Genomic DNA, 18,807 nt, shown 5'->3' with positions numbered 1-18,807 from the left:
CCTCAAATATACAAATCCTTTGAAGTACTACTTCGGCCCTTTTTTCCCTTAAGCTAGCCTTTGAACTTTATAGCTAGCTAGTCACTATGCATGCATGCATGCATTGTAAAAGTTATCTGAAGTGGAAGTCACTTTCTAACCTAGATTAGGAGCCAGGTGTGTGAGATTTTCAAAGCCAAGAAAAATGGTTTCTTGTATTCTTATATGATTTTGACTTGACCAAGTCCAAAAGATGAAATCAGGGTTATATTAGTACTTATTTTCTTGAGGGAAATCCTGATTTGGTCATTGTTCTAATAAGAATATATATATATATATATAGACACACATGTGTGTGTGTGGTTAGGAATTTGGAAGGTTGCAGACCATGGGATAGTTATCATCGAGGTAGGTTAAAAAAAACAAACTAGCTAGAATGGGGTTGGGGGGACGTTGACAGGGCAAGGGCACAGCTAGGGTTAGGGATGTTTCCTTCTCTTAGGATGTGACCTGTCTCTAAGTCACCACCATGCCCTAAAAAGTTTTAGAACGAATGATATTGATCAGAAGTAGTAGTACTGTTGACTGATTCGTACGTATGTCACGCACGGGGTATTGTTGCAGCAGGACCGGAGCTAGAATATTGCATGCAGCTCAAACAATATATATATATGATCATGCATGCATGTGCTAATTGCATGTCTAAACTCAGCCAACTCACCGGTAAATTAGCTGATTCAGTTTCTTGTACGTTGGGACATTATTTAGCGCTGAAAGAAGTAAGTTATATATATATATGAAGAAAATATTCATTAATTTGTGCTGTAAGCAATGTTATCAATTAAGCTCGATCATATAAAAGTGATTCTAACGGAAAACGAGGCAGAATAATGAACGATTAAGCTTTGACCAGATAGTTATTAATTAATTGTTTAATTATAACAATCATGATACTGCATGTGTTAATTTAGACGGCCTTCATTATATAAAGTAGTAGTGATTAATTAGCTAATTTCATGTGAATTTGGGTAAAATAAATTAATTACTTTTTCCACCAAAAGGTAAGCCTCATTTAAATAATGAGATGAAATGAATTTATATAAAAATTAAAAGTTGAATAAAATATTAATTATAAAAATATTATTTTTTAATAATAATATTATTTTAATATTTGAAAAAATTAAATTAAATTAAATATTTTATATAAAAATTTAAAAAAATTATGACAATAAAATGATGTAAGATAAAACCGTGACCATTTTAAGGTGAACTAGCTAACTAGACCGTAGTACTTACGTCTTAACCCCACTCTTTATGTTTAGCATGTCCCACACAACCATGCATGTGATAGTTGACTGAGGAGCTAGCGCTAGCTGTACTACTTGGGCATAATTTGGACATGATCCACAGCCAGTCCCTCCAAATAATTCAATCATGCACGTCGGCAAAATCAGATGATAATCGTCAAGATCGGATAAGTCCTCCAAGATCTAACGTCCCAAGTATCTCCGCGTGTCAACACGCCACACGCCAGAAGCTCGACATGACTTACACATGCAGCCACACACACAAACTTCCACGCAGTTATATTATTGAGGGAGGGGGGTGGTTCTCTCAAGCTAAGCAACATAATAATAGAAGGAAGAGGACACAGAGAGATCAGAAGCAAGAAAAGCAACTCTCACCAACAAAAGCAGATATAGATAGAGGCCGAAGCAAAACCTTTGAAAGTTTCTGAAGCATTCTTGGCCACACCCGGAATTCTCTCATGGAAGTTAGCAGGAAAATGGCGAACATGCTGGGCACCGATCGTGATTTGAACTTTAAGGAGACTGAGCTGTGTCTGGGGCTGCCTGGTGGGGGTGGGAGCTGCGAGCCTGAGACTGCGAAACCTACTGGAAAGAGAGGGTTTTCAGAGACTGTTGACCTGAAGCTTATCCTTCAATCTAAGGAAGAGAGCATGAAGAATGCTTCAAAGGAAAATAACCAGCTCCTTCCTTGCACCAAGGATCCGGCTAAGCCACCTGCCAAGTGAGTTTTTAGGTTTTTGCCAAGAAAAGAAAAAGTTTTTAAGTTTTTCAACTTTTTTATTTCTAAATCTAGTTGAACTCCATATGTTAGTTGGGGTATGCTCTCTAGTATATTTGTAGGATGTTGATATAATTACATAATATTCTTCGATCTTGTTGTTATCACAGGAACAACACCCTTTGTAATTTTAAATTTTAAGCCTAGCTAGATCATATTTATTTACACCTTTTGCAATGAATAAGTTTACTGATTATTTAAGCTCTACTCTTTTAAAGCATTTTTTTTCCAAACTTCTTTCCATTAATGGTAGCACCAAAATTAAGGATCTTGTTACTATTAGGGTTAGATATTTAGTTCTATTAGCTAGTAACGAGAAAGAATTATTTCAAAGGTGAGATGGATTTCAGGGCACAAGTTGTGGGTTGGCCACCAGTGAGATCGTGCAGGAAGAACATGATGACTCAGAAGAATACAAGTGAGGAAGGAAAGAAGGCAAATGGCAGTGCGGCCTTAGTGAAGGTTTGCATGGACGGTGCGCCATATCTTCGTAAAGTGGACTTGAAAATGTACAAGAGCTACCAAGAGCTATCCGATGCCTTGGCCAAGATGTTCAGTTCCTTCACCATGGGTACGTAAGTTAATTAATTTACAATATATTGTCGCAAATGTTAAAGAAAAATTATATATATGGAGATCGATCGAAGAGGATCTCGGACGTATAAATATAAATGATTTTCCAAGTGATCTCGTACTACTGCATGTACTCCAGCCAAAAGAATGAAAAAGAGTATGAAAAGCTATTAACATTTTCCGGTAGATATCCATATATATGTTCGAGACAACACAATCCAGAGAGTTGCACATGCATTAATACAGAAGAAAATAACATGAAGATCAGATTCAGGCCGTATAGATCTTAGTTTTAAAACTTAACTCTTATGGGCAGACAAGTACTCAATCATAAAGTATTGGGAAATTATATTACAAGTTAAAAGTTTCATTTTGTTGTATTTCCAGGCTGTATATATAGATCTTGAACTGAAAATATGTAGGCCAAGATATATATAGGAACTTATTAGAACTGATTAACTAATTCATATTAGAAGTACGTACCTATAGCTAACATATAATTTGTATCGTTTTATTATTAATGCTGGTGTTAATTATTATATATATCGATCATATATACAAGCGCTGCTATTTATCTTTTTATGTTTATTAATTGAAGGCAATTATGGGGCCCAAGGAATGATTGACTTCATGAATGAAAGCAAGTTAATGGATCTTCTGAACAGTTCCGAGTATGTGCCAACCTATGAAGATAAGGACGGCGACTGGATGCTCGTGGGCGATGTTCCATGGGAGTAAGCACTTCATCCCTCTGAAAACAAAAACAAAACCCTAAAGCACGCAAGATGGAAAATTATTGTGTCAGATTTCAAGCTTACTGCTTAGAAAATTCAAAATTCAAAATTCAAGTACTGAAAACTAACCCTAATTATAACACGCGGTACGTACAGGATGTTTGTTGAGTCATGCAAGCGCCTGCGCTTAATGAAAGGATCAGAAGCTATTGGGCTTGGTACGTACCTTCAAAAAGACTAATTAATTTAGTACTTATATATATGTCGTGTGTGTGTATTATTTTTGCTGCTTCTCAGACCATCGTACATTGACAAAGAGATGTAGATATATATATATATATATATATATATGATCTATGGGACTATATAGGTACTGATCTTGTGAATTTGGTTAAATTTTCAGCCCCAAGAGCCATGGAGAAGTGCAAGAACCGAAGCTGAACTACGTGCGTACGCTTAATTAGCCTGGCAAGGCGGCCTGCTTGTTGCAAGCGTAATTACAGAGTTTTCTTTGATTGTGTCTGTAATTTTTATTTGATCGTATATAGATATAATATTATAGATTAAGAAAATGCATGCATGGACATCTGTAATAGACAAGAAGCAATAAACTCAGCTGCATTGTCTGCCTTGTTTATTGCTAATGCATGGCTTGTTTAATAATCACCTATTTTGTACGTTGTTTGTTGGTGTCCCGCTGTCATAGTTCATGTTGTGTGTTTTATTCCTTCAAATTTAATGCTATTTTTTTTTTCTCTGCTGATCAGAAGATTCTTCACATCACCCTTTGGTCCCTTTTGATCCTTTTCTATTCATTAATGTATTGCAAGTTGTTATTGTTTTTAGGTGAGAAAAGGCATTAAATCCATGACCTAAGTAATGTAGGGGAACAAGGCCATGTGCATGTTGATGGGGCTTTCATTTGTGGCCTTTAGTTTATGGAATTTGTTCACTATAGTTTGGGACATCCATATTTATTATTGTATGTAGACTGTTGATGATTGGAACGTGGTCCGATTTCTTTATTAGGCTAGCTAGCTAGCTAGGGACGTCGATCGGAGTTTTATTAGATCACTACTAAATTAGCGATCGAGTCGTGTTACACCCACTGACGGTCAAATTGTCTTTTTATTTTTATATATAAATATATTTTTTAATATTTTTTAAAAAAAATTCACAATATTATTAAAAATATATTTTTAATCATTAAATAAAAAAACCTATCAAGATCCACTGTCGGACTGATTATCGGTGAATTTAGTATTTTCCTTAATTAATTAATTGAGTCAAAGATGGTACAGGCCGCCAGTATTTTCCTTTTTAATTTCAACCGCACCGGTGCCAGCGCTTGCATGCACTACTGGTTTTTTAAAATTATAAATTATATAGAAAAATTCTAAACATAAGCCTCACACCCAATTATATAATATGTATATACATCGATGATTATTAATTTTATTCGAAACTATATATACACAACTAGATAAGAAATATAAACAAAAATTAGTACAAGAATATATATATATATATTTATTGGATTAAATAAATATATTGGATCTAGCTAGCACTGTGACAGGCTCATGTGCCGCTCTTGGTGGAAACAATTGTTTTTGAAATTTGACGAGTGGATTATTGATTGCGGAAAATAAGAAAATATCTTATAATTTTTCTTCTCATCGAGGTTTTGAAAGTTATATTATTGAAACTTTAGCTCTTAGAGTGTCAGTGAATAAATTATGAAATATATAAAGTAAGAACAATAATAATTATTAAATACTTTATATTGTTTAAAGAACTCATGCCAACAATTACAATAATAATATTATATATGAGATCGATTAATGTGTTAATCTCTCTTCTAACAGCGGGAGCAACTAAGTCCCAAAGCTTTGTACCTAATTAAGTAAGTAATTTCGTAAGTAATTACATATATATCACTATAAGATAAATGAGCATTTATATACGATGAGTTATGTAAGGGGATTTTTCCACTTCACAAAGCCTACTGGGCCTCGGTCTGATACCTGGCTCTAAGGTCACCAAGCGGCCCCTATAGGGGGCTAAACATCTACCAGGAAGAGAAGCTAAGCAATCGACAAGATAGACCAGCCTGACAGTATGTTGTCATGTTCAGAGCCCAAAGACATGTATAGAGCATGGCGGGAAATGCAGATGATCCTCGATCCATCGATATCAGACCATCTACAACTCACAAAAAATAGGCGGAAAGCCAGGAAACCACGCTGCAGTAATGACGTCATTACCAAGCTACATGCCACATTTATGGTGCTATCGTAGAACCACATCGCATTAAAGGACTCTGATAGCAGAAACAACAGGAGAGGCATGAACTTGGAGGAGACAAAGACAATCTGCACCTCTCCCAACACACGGTATAAACAAAAAGTTTCAGGTACGAAAAAAGGTCTCTGATCTCTAGACTCTTTTACTTATTTATAAACTTTCAAAAATACTTACTAATTTTAGCATCGGAGGTTCCCCGGCCTCAAGACCGCCCTCTCCTAATTGCACTATTCTCCATCTTTTGCAAGCCTATTTCAAAAGACCTGAATTTTCGGAATTTGATTCAAAAGTGTATGAAACACGACGTTAACGAAATATTATTTGCGACAAAATAATTATTTATTATGAAAATAAATTCATTTTGATAAAATATAATCATCCACAAATAAATAATTTTCTTATTGCATGAACCTAAAGAAAAAGAAATTTAATTGAGCCAAAGACCTCCATTCGGCAAAGCACGAATGCGATCTCCAACCGGGGCAGTCAGTACTAGTGATGATCTTCAACCTAGCTAGCTATATAAAATAAAGTTAGTTTTCTTTCAATTCGAATGATTTCATCACGTGATTATTTTCATATTTTCTAAAAAGTACAAGCTGAGAGAAGACTTTAAGAACAATAAAAAAAATATCTCAATTAATTATATGGACCTAGTTAAAAGATAAAAGATAAAATTGCAAGCGATTAATATTTTTTTCCTTTAGACTGCATGCTGTTCTTGTTTTTAGTCCACTTGAATCTTTTCTTTTTTATTTCGGTTCATGTTGCCTGTTGGGATAAAATGAACACAAAATGTAAAGCCCACTAAAAGCTCATCGAAGATGAAAACATGCTATGATACGAAGGATGACAACTGGAAGAAATGGTTTGACAATGGACAAAGTTTGATCGGACATAAAGTAAATATTAGACATAAAAACGGAAGGACAAAACATAAAGAAAAGAGGAGGGATTGATTGAAAAAAAGGAGAGGCAACATACGAGGACTTCATTTTGAGATTTGAAGAGAATGGGAGATCAGTCAAAGAGCTCCATTACCATTTTTCTTAGATAAAACTCCACGGAAGCAATTGTAGAGAGCTTAGTGATTGAAGGGGATAAAATATTCAAACTCAAGACCAGGCGTAGCCCACCTAAAGGCCACCACTAGGGGGGAGGGAGGGAGGGAGGGAGAGAGAGAGAGATAGCAAAGGGGGGACAAGGAGGGGCATTAATGAGAGGGAGGATATCAGCAAAAAAAGTCAAGAAAAGATAGGAAGAGAAAGAAAAAAGCGGAAAGGAAAGGACCGTCAATCCTTACCACTCCCAAAGGCATGCGGAAGGAGGGGTCAGATAAAAGAAAAGGATCAGACGACTCCATTGGAGACTTCGACTTCTTCTTTAATCTCGACTTTGGCTTCTTGAATGGGAGGAGATGAACTCCAGCGACGATCTCTCCATCAGAAGATAAGCCTTCGATATCCAATGTACAGTGAGGACAAGAGACTGTAAATAAATTTATTATATTGGATATTCCATCCCAAAACTCTCTAGATGTAAACTTTATGCCGAACCACGTAAATTTATATATATCTCACTCTTTTACATTCTCAATATTTATTTTTCATTCACTTTCATGGACATACGCACATCTGCACTGGACCACACCGGGTGCTCCAGACCATACCGATAAAGGCCCAGATCGTCATAGCGGGTTGTGAATGATTATTTCTCTCCTTCTGGCCTTTTGTGTGATTTTGGACATTAACAGTGATGATAGAGGACCTGTATCAAATTATGTTCATAGTGAATTTTACTCTCCAGATCTGTTGAGTTAGATTTTAGAGCCGAACCACATAAATACCGTCTTCTTTATTTTTAGTCATTTATTATCAATCAAGTAATGAATGAGCGTTCCGAGCACATTACCAATGCGAACCACCGCTTAAGAGGAAAGGGTCATCCAACCATACTGTTGAGACAAAAATTATCAACATTGGTCATACAATTCAATCCAGTTTTCATTTATGTAAGTTGCATATGGTATTCGCGGTTTCAAACTACATGTTGTGTTTCTTTCCAAATCCACATGCATTTAAATTTTTTGGGTTCAAATTATTTTATATATCACACTTTCATCTTACTAATTTATTACATTGTACTAATGTGATATTACTAATCAATCATTAGACTAACTTCTATTTTTTTTATTCAATTCATGTTGAAGAAGAATATGACATCGTCACAACGATAAGATATATGGTAGAAAAAAAAGAAGTATAATACATAGCATTTTCTACTAGAATATATTATACCTCGCGACTTTCCAACAAAAACTTCTACCCTATCAGATAAGATGCCAATTGTTTTAAAATGTTTTGACCTTTTTCCTTTCAATAAAAGTAGAGGAAGGGTTGAGAAACCGAATAGTTTACATCACATGAAAAGAAAGGACGTCTTTTCTAGCAAGAAGAAGATAAAGCTGACATGAGAAACTGAAAGATTTTTAATACAAATTAATGAATAAATAATAAAACTTGTGAAAATGATTGATGACATGGTGCATCCATCAACTATAGAATGCATGGACGGAGCTGAGCACAGCTCATGAGATGGGACGTGGGACCTTGAGCCCATGTCATGATCACTTTGGCTGGGCTGTCTTCAGCTCTGGTTGTGCTCCAGAGTGGGTGAATTGCAGTAGCGCCCAGAAATCCACAACAGGCTCTCGTAGGTTTTGGGAACTTGGGCTTGAGAAGTCCAGCCCATCCAATTACTAGAATTTGAGATACGGTCTAATGCTTAATTAAGCCCATTCATTGCATGTGCAGAGTGCAACTAAACTTTGTGACATGGTTCGAGCGTTGGTATTGGATTAGCCAAATACCTTTTTATCTTTAAATTTAGTAAACATTATCCATATTTGCTCCATATTGAATTAGCTAAATTGTTTTTATCCAAACTATAAGCTACAGTAAATCTATTCTTATTTTCAAATATGAAAAGAACTATAACAAGTCTAAAAGTATTTTTTAAGATTATTATATTATAGATATGATATTTTTATTCATATGAGATTTTACTATCTATATATATATGAGATTATCATATTATAGATTGTTAGATTGTGAAAATAAAAATGAATATGATTTGTTGGAGGTTATTAAAGATTATGAAAATAAAATAAAAATTAATAATAAAATATAAATAATAAAAAATAATAATATTTTATTATTATAAAGAGTGTGATGACTAATCCAATGTAGATTTCAAGTTTTGAATGATTAGCTAAAGGTAACAAAGTTACATATTAATCAAAATTTGAAGAATAAGATAACCAATTCAATGCTAATACTCTTAGTAGGAAAATTACGCTACCATTGATCCCTTTCACATTACCGATCACGAAAAACAATTGATATTCCCACAGAGAGAAAAGTTCACAGAAGCAAAGGAAGAGCCAACAGTCAAGAAGTAGCAGCAGCAGCAGCAGCAGCAGCATCCAAAGAGTCACTGCTAGTATTTAGGTCCCCTAAGCTTATTCGTGTTTTAATCATGTCTACAATGTGAAAAATAAACTCATGAAATGTGTTCCACAACATTTATATATAATTTTCTGATTAAGTCTCATTTGGATAAGTATTTCATCTCATTTTATTATTATAATTTTTTTAAATTTCTACACAAAATATAATAAATAATTTAATTTTTTTAAAGTTTAAAATAATAATAATATTAAAAAATAATATTTTATTCAACTTTTAACTATCATATAAAATTATCTTATCTCATCTCATCTCACTATTTAAACCATACCAAATTTCTCAATCAGGATTAAATGCTTAAAAAATAATATATAAAATTTATCTAAACATTTTCTTTTAAAAAGCTGCCGCTCATGTTGGTCTTGTTAACTACCGTGGATATATAGTGACTTCGGACAACAAGAACATGCATATGCGCGCGCGCACATATATATATATATATAGAAAAAATTATATATATATATATATATATATATATATATATATATATATATATATATATACTAGTGGTGACTAACGTGTAAAGCACGTTTGCCATGTCTGCTTAATTGAAAAAATAAATAAATAATAATTTTTAATATTAAAATAATTAAAATTATTATTTATTCATATTTATTATTTATTATAGAATTTAAATTATATTCAAAATTTAAATTAATTAGATAGTTTTTTCTATTAAAAATATTCAGTAAAACTTCATTATTTATTTAATGATGATAAAATAATATTTTATAAATTAAAGTTGATTTTAAGTGTATGATATAATATTATTCTCTTAAAAATATTCAGTAAAACTTTATCTTTTACTTAATAATAAAAAATTAATATTTTATAAATTAAAGTTAATTTTAAGTTTATGGTAGAATATTTATATTTTAATTATTTGTTTTATATTAGCTTAAATCAATATTTAAATTTCTATCGTTAGATTAAATCTGAATATTAAAGATGATAGGTTGAAATTTAAAATCTAAAAACTAACATTTTCCTCCACTTTTTTTTTCTCACTCTCTCATTCCCCATGCACGTTTGCCTAATTTAATTAATTAAGAATATTATCATATTTAAATTATGTTAAAATTCTAATTATTTATATGATTTTAATTTCTTATAAATATTTAGTAAAATTTTATCATTTATTTAATAATGGAAGATTAATATTTAATATTTATATATTAATTATTTAAATTTTAAATTAGTTTAAATTAATGTTTAAATTTCTATTATTAGATCAAATCTAAGAATTTAAAATGAAGGATTGAGATTAATTTTTTAAAAATATTTAATAAAATTTTATCATTTATTTAATTTATTTCAATATTTTTAATTAAATTAATATTTATTTATATATAAATCAGTATTTTAATCTTTTATTGTTAAATCATTTTGAAGACTCCAAAACAATAGCTAGGATTTTAATGGTTATTAATGTGTCGCTGTATGTAGGTTAAAAAGTAACTTTTGCATATAATATAATATGGAAATACTTAATTAATTAGACACAAATGAATTAGATAAAAGTAAACTCATAAGTTGATGTGATTTAATTAGGTAGGCCAGATTGTAAAATTACTTTTATTATAAAGTAAATATAACAGATCCAATAAAACCATGCACATCTGTTTTTAGATTTATTTTTGTGTATATATGTAGTAGTTCTCTTCATCATTTTCACACACTAGATTTTTTTTTTTGTGGACGAAATACTCCCGGCCATTAATACGTTTTAATTTCTATTCTTTTGTAATTTTCTTTTTTTGTTCCACCCTTTCCTCACTTTCGCCCCCCCTCTCTCTCTCCCCCCATACGCGTGACTCCCAGCCGAATCTTCCTCTGCCCAGCCCGACGCCATCGTGCGTCGGTGAGCCTCACCGCCTCTTCTACCGGCACCACCTCACTCCGGCGAGTCCCCCCACACCGGTCTCCCTCTCTCACGCTCTCTCTTCCTCTCTCTCGGTTGTGCGCAGCCCGAATGGGTTTGATGTTGCTGCGCCGCCGTACGCCATCCTCCGGCGCCACCACCTCCACGGTAGCCTCCTCTCCCACCGGCCATCCCCCTCCAGCGAGCTCGGCCTCCATCTCCGTGCCGTTTGCTCCCACGAAACCTACCTCTCTCTTGCACAGGTTCTCCACACCCACGGCGGAGATCCACCTCCTCTGGCCACCGCACCACCACCGGGACCTCCTTTCGCCACCGACCATCTCTCGTAGCCGTCCTCACGCCCAGCCGAGCCACCATGGATGCTCACCTTCCCTCACGGACGTGCACTTCCCCTTCGGCCACCTCCACCGTAATTTGTGGTGATTTTTTTTATTTTATGGTATTTTTGTTGTGATTTTGTGGTGATTTTGTTAATTTGTGGTATTTTTGTGAAGATTTTATGATGATTTTGTGGTTTTACCGTGTATTTTTGTGATGGTTTTGTTGTGGTTTTGCATTTGTGGTTTTGCTTCGAGGATGCAGAGAGGGACGAGATGCGATTTGCTGAAGATTTTACTGTGTTATTACTGTTTGGTGAAGATTTTATGATGATTTTGTGGTTTTGCTGTGATTTTACTTCGGTTTTGCATCTGTGGTTTTGCTTCGATGATGCGATTTGCGGTTTTACTTCGATTTACTTCAGTATATTTTTGAGAGGATGCGATTCGCGGTTTTGTGATTTTGCCGTGTTATTACTGTTTATAATTACTGTTCATTACTGTTGATGTCACTGTTCATTGGGCGATAAGCGCTTTTAAGTATAAGGAGATATATATTTATATATATACTAGTAAGATGTTACGTGTCTGAGGTACGTATGCACAGTTCAAAGTATTAATATATTTTATTAAAATAAAAATAAAATTTATATATCTTATTATTTTATTACTAATATATATCTTAAAAGCTATTGAAAAATAGGCTATTTGTAAATTATTATAATGATTTCCTATTATAATGAATACGAAAAGATAAATCTACATAAATCTGTTTTCCTATTATAACGTATTTTCAAATTGAAAATTGAATCTATGATTATTATTATAATAAATCTGTTTTATTAACATATTTAAAGACATTAATAGTGGAATAGAAACCAACAGAAACCATAAAAGTAGTCATAAATAGAATGTAAATGAAAATACAATTGCATCCATGTGTTATGTAATTATTACAAACGGATAGAAAGTTAATGAAAACCAACATATTCTGTTAAAACAAGAAATTTCCGTTTCAGAGGCTCTTTATATATAACGTATTTTCAAATTGGAAATTGAATCCATGATTATTATTATAATAAATCTGCTTTATTAGCATATTTAAAGACATTAATAGTGGAATAAAAATCAACAGAAATTATAAAAGTAACCATAAATAGAATGTAAATGAAAATACAATTGTATTCCTGTGTTATGTAATTATTACAAACGGATGGAAAATTAATGAAAACCAGCATATTCCGTTAAAACAAGAAATTTCCGTTAAAACAAGAAATTTCCATTTCATAGGTTCTTTATATATAGAGAGATATATACACACACACACACACTAGCAGTTATATAACGTGCAAAACACGTTTGCTTGTTTGTCAAATTAAAAATAATATGTCTAAAAAAATAATATGATGTGTAAAAATAATATATTTTTTTAAAGAAAATTAATTAGTTAATAATTTAATGCATATAAGCAAGAAAATAAATTTTAACAAGTATCATAATGATAACAAAATGTTACAGTAATATGAGTAATATGAAAATTAAAAGATTTTGGATATTTTAATAATAGTTTTCTTAGCAAAATATATGAATTGTGTAGAATTCAACCACAATACTCAATGACCCAGAGAGCACTAAAAAAATACAGAATCTTTTATTTCTATATTGCTCTCACATTTTTTCATCATTAAAGTAAGTCTTTTCTATTTTGGAAACTCCAAAAATATTATAATGGTAGAAAATCATTTTATCTAAATGATTTTAGTCAATTAAGAATATTATGAGATTTCAATTATATTAAAAACTCTAATTATTTATATGATTTTATTATCTTAAAAATATTTAACAAAACTCTATCGTTTATTTTACTATTTAGTATTGTTTATTATTGTTTACGAGCACTGTTCATTATTGTAGCACATTACTGTAACACTATTCTGCACTGTTTATTATTGTACCATGTTCATACTATTTAGCAATGTTCATTACTGTAGCACTGTTTAGGGGTGCTACCCGCATGGTGTGGGGTGGGGGCACCCCCTCCCCGCCCCCAGCCCGCATCATGCAGGTGGAGGGGTTTCATACCCAGCACCTGGGAGGTGGGGGCTGGGCCCCCCACCCCGCTATTGGGGGTGGGGTAGAAACTGCGCCCCGCCCCGCCCCCCGCTCAACCTATTGTTTAAATTTTTTTTTTTTAGTCTAAAAATATTTTTAGACTCAAATTATAATATAATTTAAAGTACAAATTAAAATTTATACATTAAAACAATACAAACTCATTAGAGTTATATTTTAGATTGTCTTAGCCTCCTATGCCAACTATTATATAGGAGGCCTAAGAGGCCAAGGTAATCCCATTAACTTGAAGTTAAATTTAAAATTTTAATAAATTGTATATATTTATATAAGTTACTTATATAAATATATTATAAATTAAAAATTTTTACATTAAAAATAAGAAGAGTGCGGAGCGAGGGACGAGGCGGGGCCCCGCAGGGGTCAATCCGCTCCCCGCCCCCGCATGGGTGGTGCGGGGTAGCCCGCCTGCCCATGCGGGGGCAGGGCGATCAGGGGTGGGGTAGCCTACCCTGCACAGCCCATGCGGGGGCGGGGCGATCGGGGGTGGGGTAGCGGGGGGCGGGGCCCCGCTGCCCACCCCTAGCACTGTTTATTACTGTTCAAGTTTATAGCCACTTTTAAGTTAAATGAGATATATATATATATATTAAAAACTCTAATTATTTATATGATTTTATTCTCTTAAAAATATTTAATAAAATTAAAGTTGAATTTATATTTTAATTATCTAATTAAATGTGGGCTGTAGATATCCATCTTTGTGGGCTTTCTTTGGTAGTCTCGGATTATTGATCCAGCTCACCAACGCAAGTCTTCGAAAACAATTCAAATTAGGGCTACATCAAGTCATCACCCATACGGCAGCCGCTTTTACACTTTAACGTGACCAGTAATAATTTAATGCACAAGAGCAGAAAAATAAATTTTAACAAACATCATAATGATAAAAAAATGTTACAGTAATATGAGTAATATGAAAATTAAAAGATTTTAGATATTCTAGTAATAATTTTCTTAGCAAAATATATGAATTGTAGAATTCAACCATATTACTCAATGACTCAGGGAGCACTAAAAAAATATAGAGTCTTTTATTTCTATATTGTTCTCACATTTTTTCATCATTTAAGTAAGTCTCTTCTATTTTGAAAACTCTAAAAATATTATAATAGTATAAAATCATTTTATTAAAATGATTTTAATTAATTAAGAATATTATGAGATTTAAATTATATTAAAAATTCTAATTATTTATATGATTTTCATTTTGTTTGACACTTTCTGAGCCGCTTATGCCCCTGTGTGACCTGCTATAATTACGGTTGTGCCCTATTGTGTTCTGCTTTCAGATTTCTTTCACAGCATTTTCCCGCATTTTACCAAATCCAAATCTTTTTGTGTGTTAATAATAAGGTTGATGGTGACCTTATTATTAGTTTAAATAATATTCTACCTTAATTCCTCTCAATATTTTTAATTAAGTTAATGTTTACGTATTTTTAAATTAATATTTTAATCTTTTACCGTTAAATTATTTTAAAGACTTCAAAACGAAGGAACTGGATTAAATATTCAACCCCTCTTCCTTCTCCCTCACTTTTCCCCCCCTCTCTCTCTCTCTCTCTCTCTCTCTCTCTCTCTCTCTCTCTCTCCTCTCCCAGCTCACGCGTACGCGATACGCTGCTCCTCTCTAAGCCGATTCTTCATCTGCCCAGCCCGGCGCCACCGTGCGCCGGTGAGCCTCACCGCCCCTTCCACCGGCACCACCTCACTCTGGCGAGTCCCCCCACACAGGTCTTCCTCTCTCACGCTCTCTCTTCCTCTCTCTCGGCTGTGCACAGCCCGAATGGGCTTGATGTTGTTGTGCCGCCGTGCGCCATCCTCCGGCGCCATCACCTCCACAATAGTCTCCCCTCCCACCGACCCCCCCTCCAGCAATCTCGGCCTCTATCTCCTTGCCGTTTGCCCCTATGAAGTCCACCTCCCTCACGCACGGGTTCTCCCACTTCCACCGCCGTGTGCCGCCACTCACGGTGTCCAGCCACTGTCATGAGCCTCCTCTGGCCACCATCAACCTACCCCAACCACCCATGGCCTCGATCTACCCCTCATGCATGTCCACTCTCTCTCACTCTCTCACAGACTCACCCTCCTTCCCAAGCTCCAGCCGATGACCTTGTGATTTGTGTGGACACCTGTGTTTTGATTTGGTGATTTGTGTGGTGATTTTGAGATGATTTCGGTGAGTTTGGCGTTGTGTGATATGTTGTGATTTCGATAATTTTAAACTTGTACATTTTGTGATTTTGTAAAATTAGGATGATTTACAGTGAGTTTGTGATGATCCTATTGTGATTTTGAGATAATTTCGGTGAGGTTGGCATTGTGTGATCTGTTTTGATTTCGATGATTTTGTGATTACGGTGATTTTGTGACTACTGTTTATTACTGTTCACGTATATTGTTCATTACTGTTTATGTTTATAGATCTTTTAAGTATAAGGAAGAGATATATATATATATATATATATATACACTAGTAGTAATGAAACGTTCAAGGGACCTTTGCCCAGTGGAGAGGAAAAAAAAAGATAATTGCATTATAAAAAAAATTATATTTTCTTAACTATATATAGATATTTAAGAAATATAAATAACATAACCACATCATAAAAAAAAATTATATTTTCTTAACTATATATAGATAGTTAAGAATTATAAATAACATAACTACATCATAAGAAATTATAAATAAGATAACTGCAACAACCATAGTAATATATACACAAAAGAAGTTTGATATAAGTTTACAAAATGTAGTTTGATTTAAATTCTAAAGAGGAAGTAAACTTCATTTCACAACCATATTAATCAGCAATTTTCTTTTTCTTCTGCAGAATCAACCGATTATGCAACAATGTACTTTGCAACAATAAGAGAATACACAAGTCAATGCACGTTTACTTAATTTATATATATATATTTTTGTTAAGAACTACTTTTTTTATTAATAAGGACATAATGTTTTAGTTATTTAAATAACGATGTATTGTTTATGTGATTTATAAATAATTACACGCTACGATATATTATAAAAGAAGAGCATTAATAGAAGTTATAAGATGGTCGAGTCGACCTCCACCGTGTGCACATCCCAGAGGTTCCAGTTCTGCCACCTCCACTTAAGAGACATAACTCGGTTCCCCTTTACATCTCTGGCGTCTTTCGTTTCCTTTGCAACTCCGAAAACATTGTGGCATAAGTTCTTCCTGGAAGTATAGACCTGCAGTGGTAAACCATAATCAATGTCTAACAATATGATGAGTAAAAGAATGACAACTATAGTGGGCTACACAACAATGTGCATGGTGGGAAGGCTCCCTTACACTAGAGAATTCAGGTTCAGATGCCCCCACAGAGCTCAATCAACTTAAGCTTGTCTACCTTGAGCTGTAAAATTTACAAGCAGTAAATAAATTTGTAAATTGCTCAAAAAGAATAGAAGGAAACTAATTTCCCTGCCTATGTATGGTGAGAGAGACAAAGAGGGATCATGAATGAGGTACCTTATGCTTTTTGGCACACAAATAAAATGCCACTACAGTAAATAAAGGGCGAGTGAAGTCAGCACTTGCATGCCGAGAAGTTGGCAATGAAACCAGAAACCATTCCTTAAAACTGGAAAGCAAACATGTTAGCAATTACTCACATATAAGCATTTACAAAAATTGTACAGGGATCATTGACTATAAACTTTCACCATTTTGGATCAAATACTACAAAGTAATCACTAATGTGTGAAACATCTAGCAAATTGCAAAAGCAACAATCTTCATGCTTACAGGAATTTTCTCAAACACAGAGACAACATATGAACATAAAGAGAAAGAAGCTGGAAGCTTGGACAATACAAACGGAAATGGGTCTTACATAGATAAGCCCTTTTTCACAAAAGGAATGAGCCTCACACATCCAAACTCAATCGCCAATTCACGAAGTCTCCTCTCTGGTGCGTCTAGAGGTGGTGCCCTAGGGTTTCAACAAGAGTCTTCGTTCTTACCGAAGTAGGGGCGGCGCCAAAATGGAAAACCTTGAAGAAAGATGGAGTCATCTAAAGTTAACGGAAGAGGAGGAAGAGTTAGTGGCGAACCCAATCGGCAGTGAGGAAGAAATTCAAAAGAAATGGGGCCTAAGTCTTGTGGGAAAGCTCTGTTCAGAACGCTCAGTTGGAAAAGAAATCATTTCCAAAACTATGGATAAAATATGGAGGATCAGTAAACGAGCTAGTTTCCAAGAGGTAGAAAGGAACGTTTTTGTCATTACTTTTGCTACTCATGCTGATAAATCTAGAATCTTGGAAGGTAAGCCTTGGTTATTCGACAATGCATTATTCGTCATTAAGCCGTTTGATGGAGAATTGCAACCTGGGCGCATCAATTTTGGCGTTGAATATTTCTGGCTCCAGTTGCACAACTTACCTCTGGGGTTGATGATCAGAGACTGGGGAGTACAGATTGGAACTTAGGTGGGGCAAGTCCTCGGGGTAGATGGAATTGGGTGGGGAAAATTTCTTAGGGTCAGAGTAGAGGTCCAATTACAAAAGACTATGGCTAGGGGAAGGTTTATTTGCGTTCAAGGGAAGAAGATTTGGATAAACTTCAAGTATGAGAAACTCCCTAGGTTTTGTTTCTCATGCGGATGGATAGTTCACGGGCCTCAAGGTTGCTCGAAGGGAGGTCAGGCTTTGGGGTAAGATGAATCTCAGTTTGGATCATGGCTAAGAGCTGATGATAATATGCGTAGAAGATCTTTCTTCCAGTCATCTGGTACCTACAATTCCACTGGGGTGGGATCAGACGGCAGCTCTGAAAATGGGGGTTCTCGGCAGAATACTGGTCAGGAACAGAGGAAAAGATGGGACGAAAGAGTCCCTCAACGATCCTTCGATGGTGAAATGAAGCAGAAATCCAATTCACCAGATAGCTCCATAGCGGACACTGACAGCCTGGTTAGTGGGGAACAAAGAGATATTCGGGTACATCAATCCATTGGGCCTAATGAAAAGGAAATGAACGCAGAAGGGAAAGGGGTTGTGGAGGAAGCTAGACTCGCTTTGGGGCTTGCTCAAGCAGACAGAGGTCAATTGAGGATGGAAACTATAGCAACTGAACAGGAAAGCAAACCTATTAAAGCAAGTGGAAGATGGAAACGTAAAGCTCGTGGTCAAGGTACTTTACTATCTGAACCTATTTTGATTCTTGGTAGTAAACATTCCATGAACAATCTGGTTGATATGCCTAATTTAGTGGAGGGGGTAAAAAAGCATA

At 34.5% G+C, this 18,807-nt stretch overlaps 1 protein-coding gene across 1 annotated transcript; it reads left to right on the top strand.

The window, feature by feature from the left end:
• The first annotated feature begins 1,557 nt into the window (after positions 1–1,557).
• LOC108989495 (auxin-responsive protein IAA14-like) lies at positions 1,558–4,135 on the top strand. The gene is made up of 5 exons (XM_018963122.2): positions 1,558–2,010; positions 2,418–2,638; positions 3,239–3,374; positions 3,531–3,592; positions 3,778–4,135. Exons 1-5 carry the CDS (start codon positions 1,748–1,750, stop codon positions 3,813–3,815), a joined length of 720 nt encoding a protein of 239 aa, XP_018818667.1. The 5' UTR covers positions 1,558–1,747; the 3' UTR covers positions 3,816–4,135.
• Positions 4,136–18,807: the final 14,672 nt, after the last annotated feature.

This window comes from Juglans regia, chromosome 7, assembly GCF_001411555.2.
Source record: "Juglans regia cultivar Chandler chromosome 7, Walnut 2.0, whole genome shotgun sequence".
NCBI classification, from domain to species: Eukaryota; Viridiplantae; Streptophyta; class Magnoliopsida; order Fagales; family Juglandaceae; genus Juglans; species Juglans regia.
Note: the sequence above shows the minus strand (reverse complement) of the source record. Positions and strands in the feature narration are given on the sequence as shown.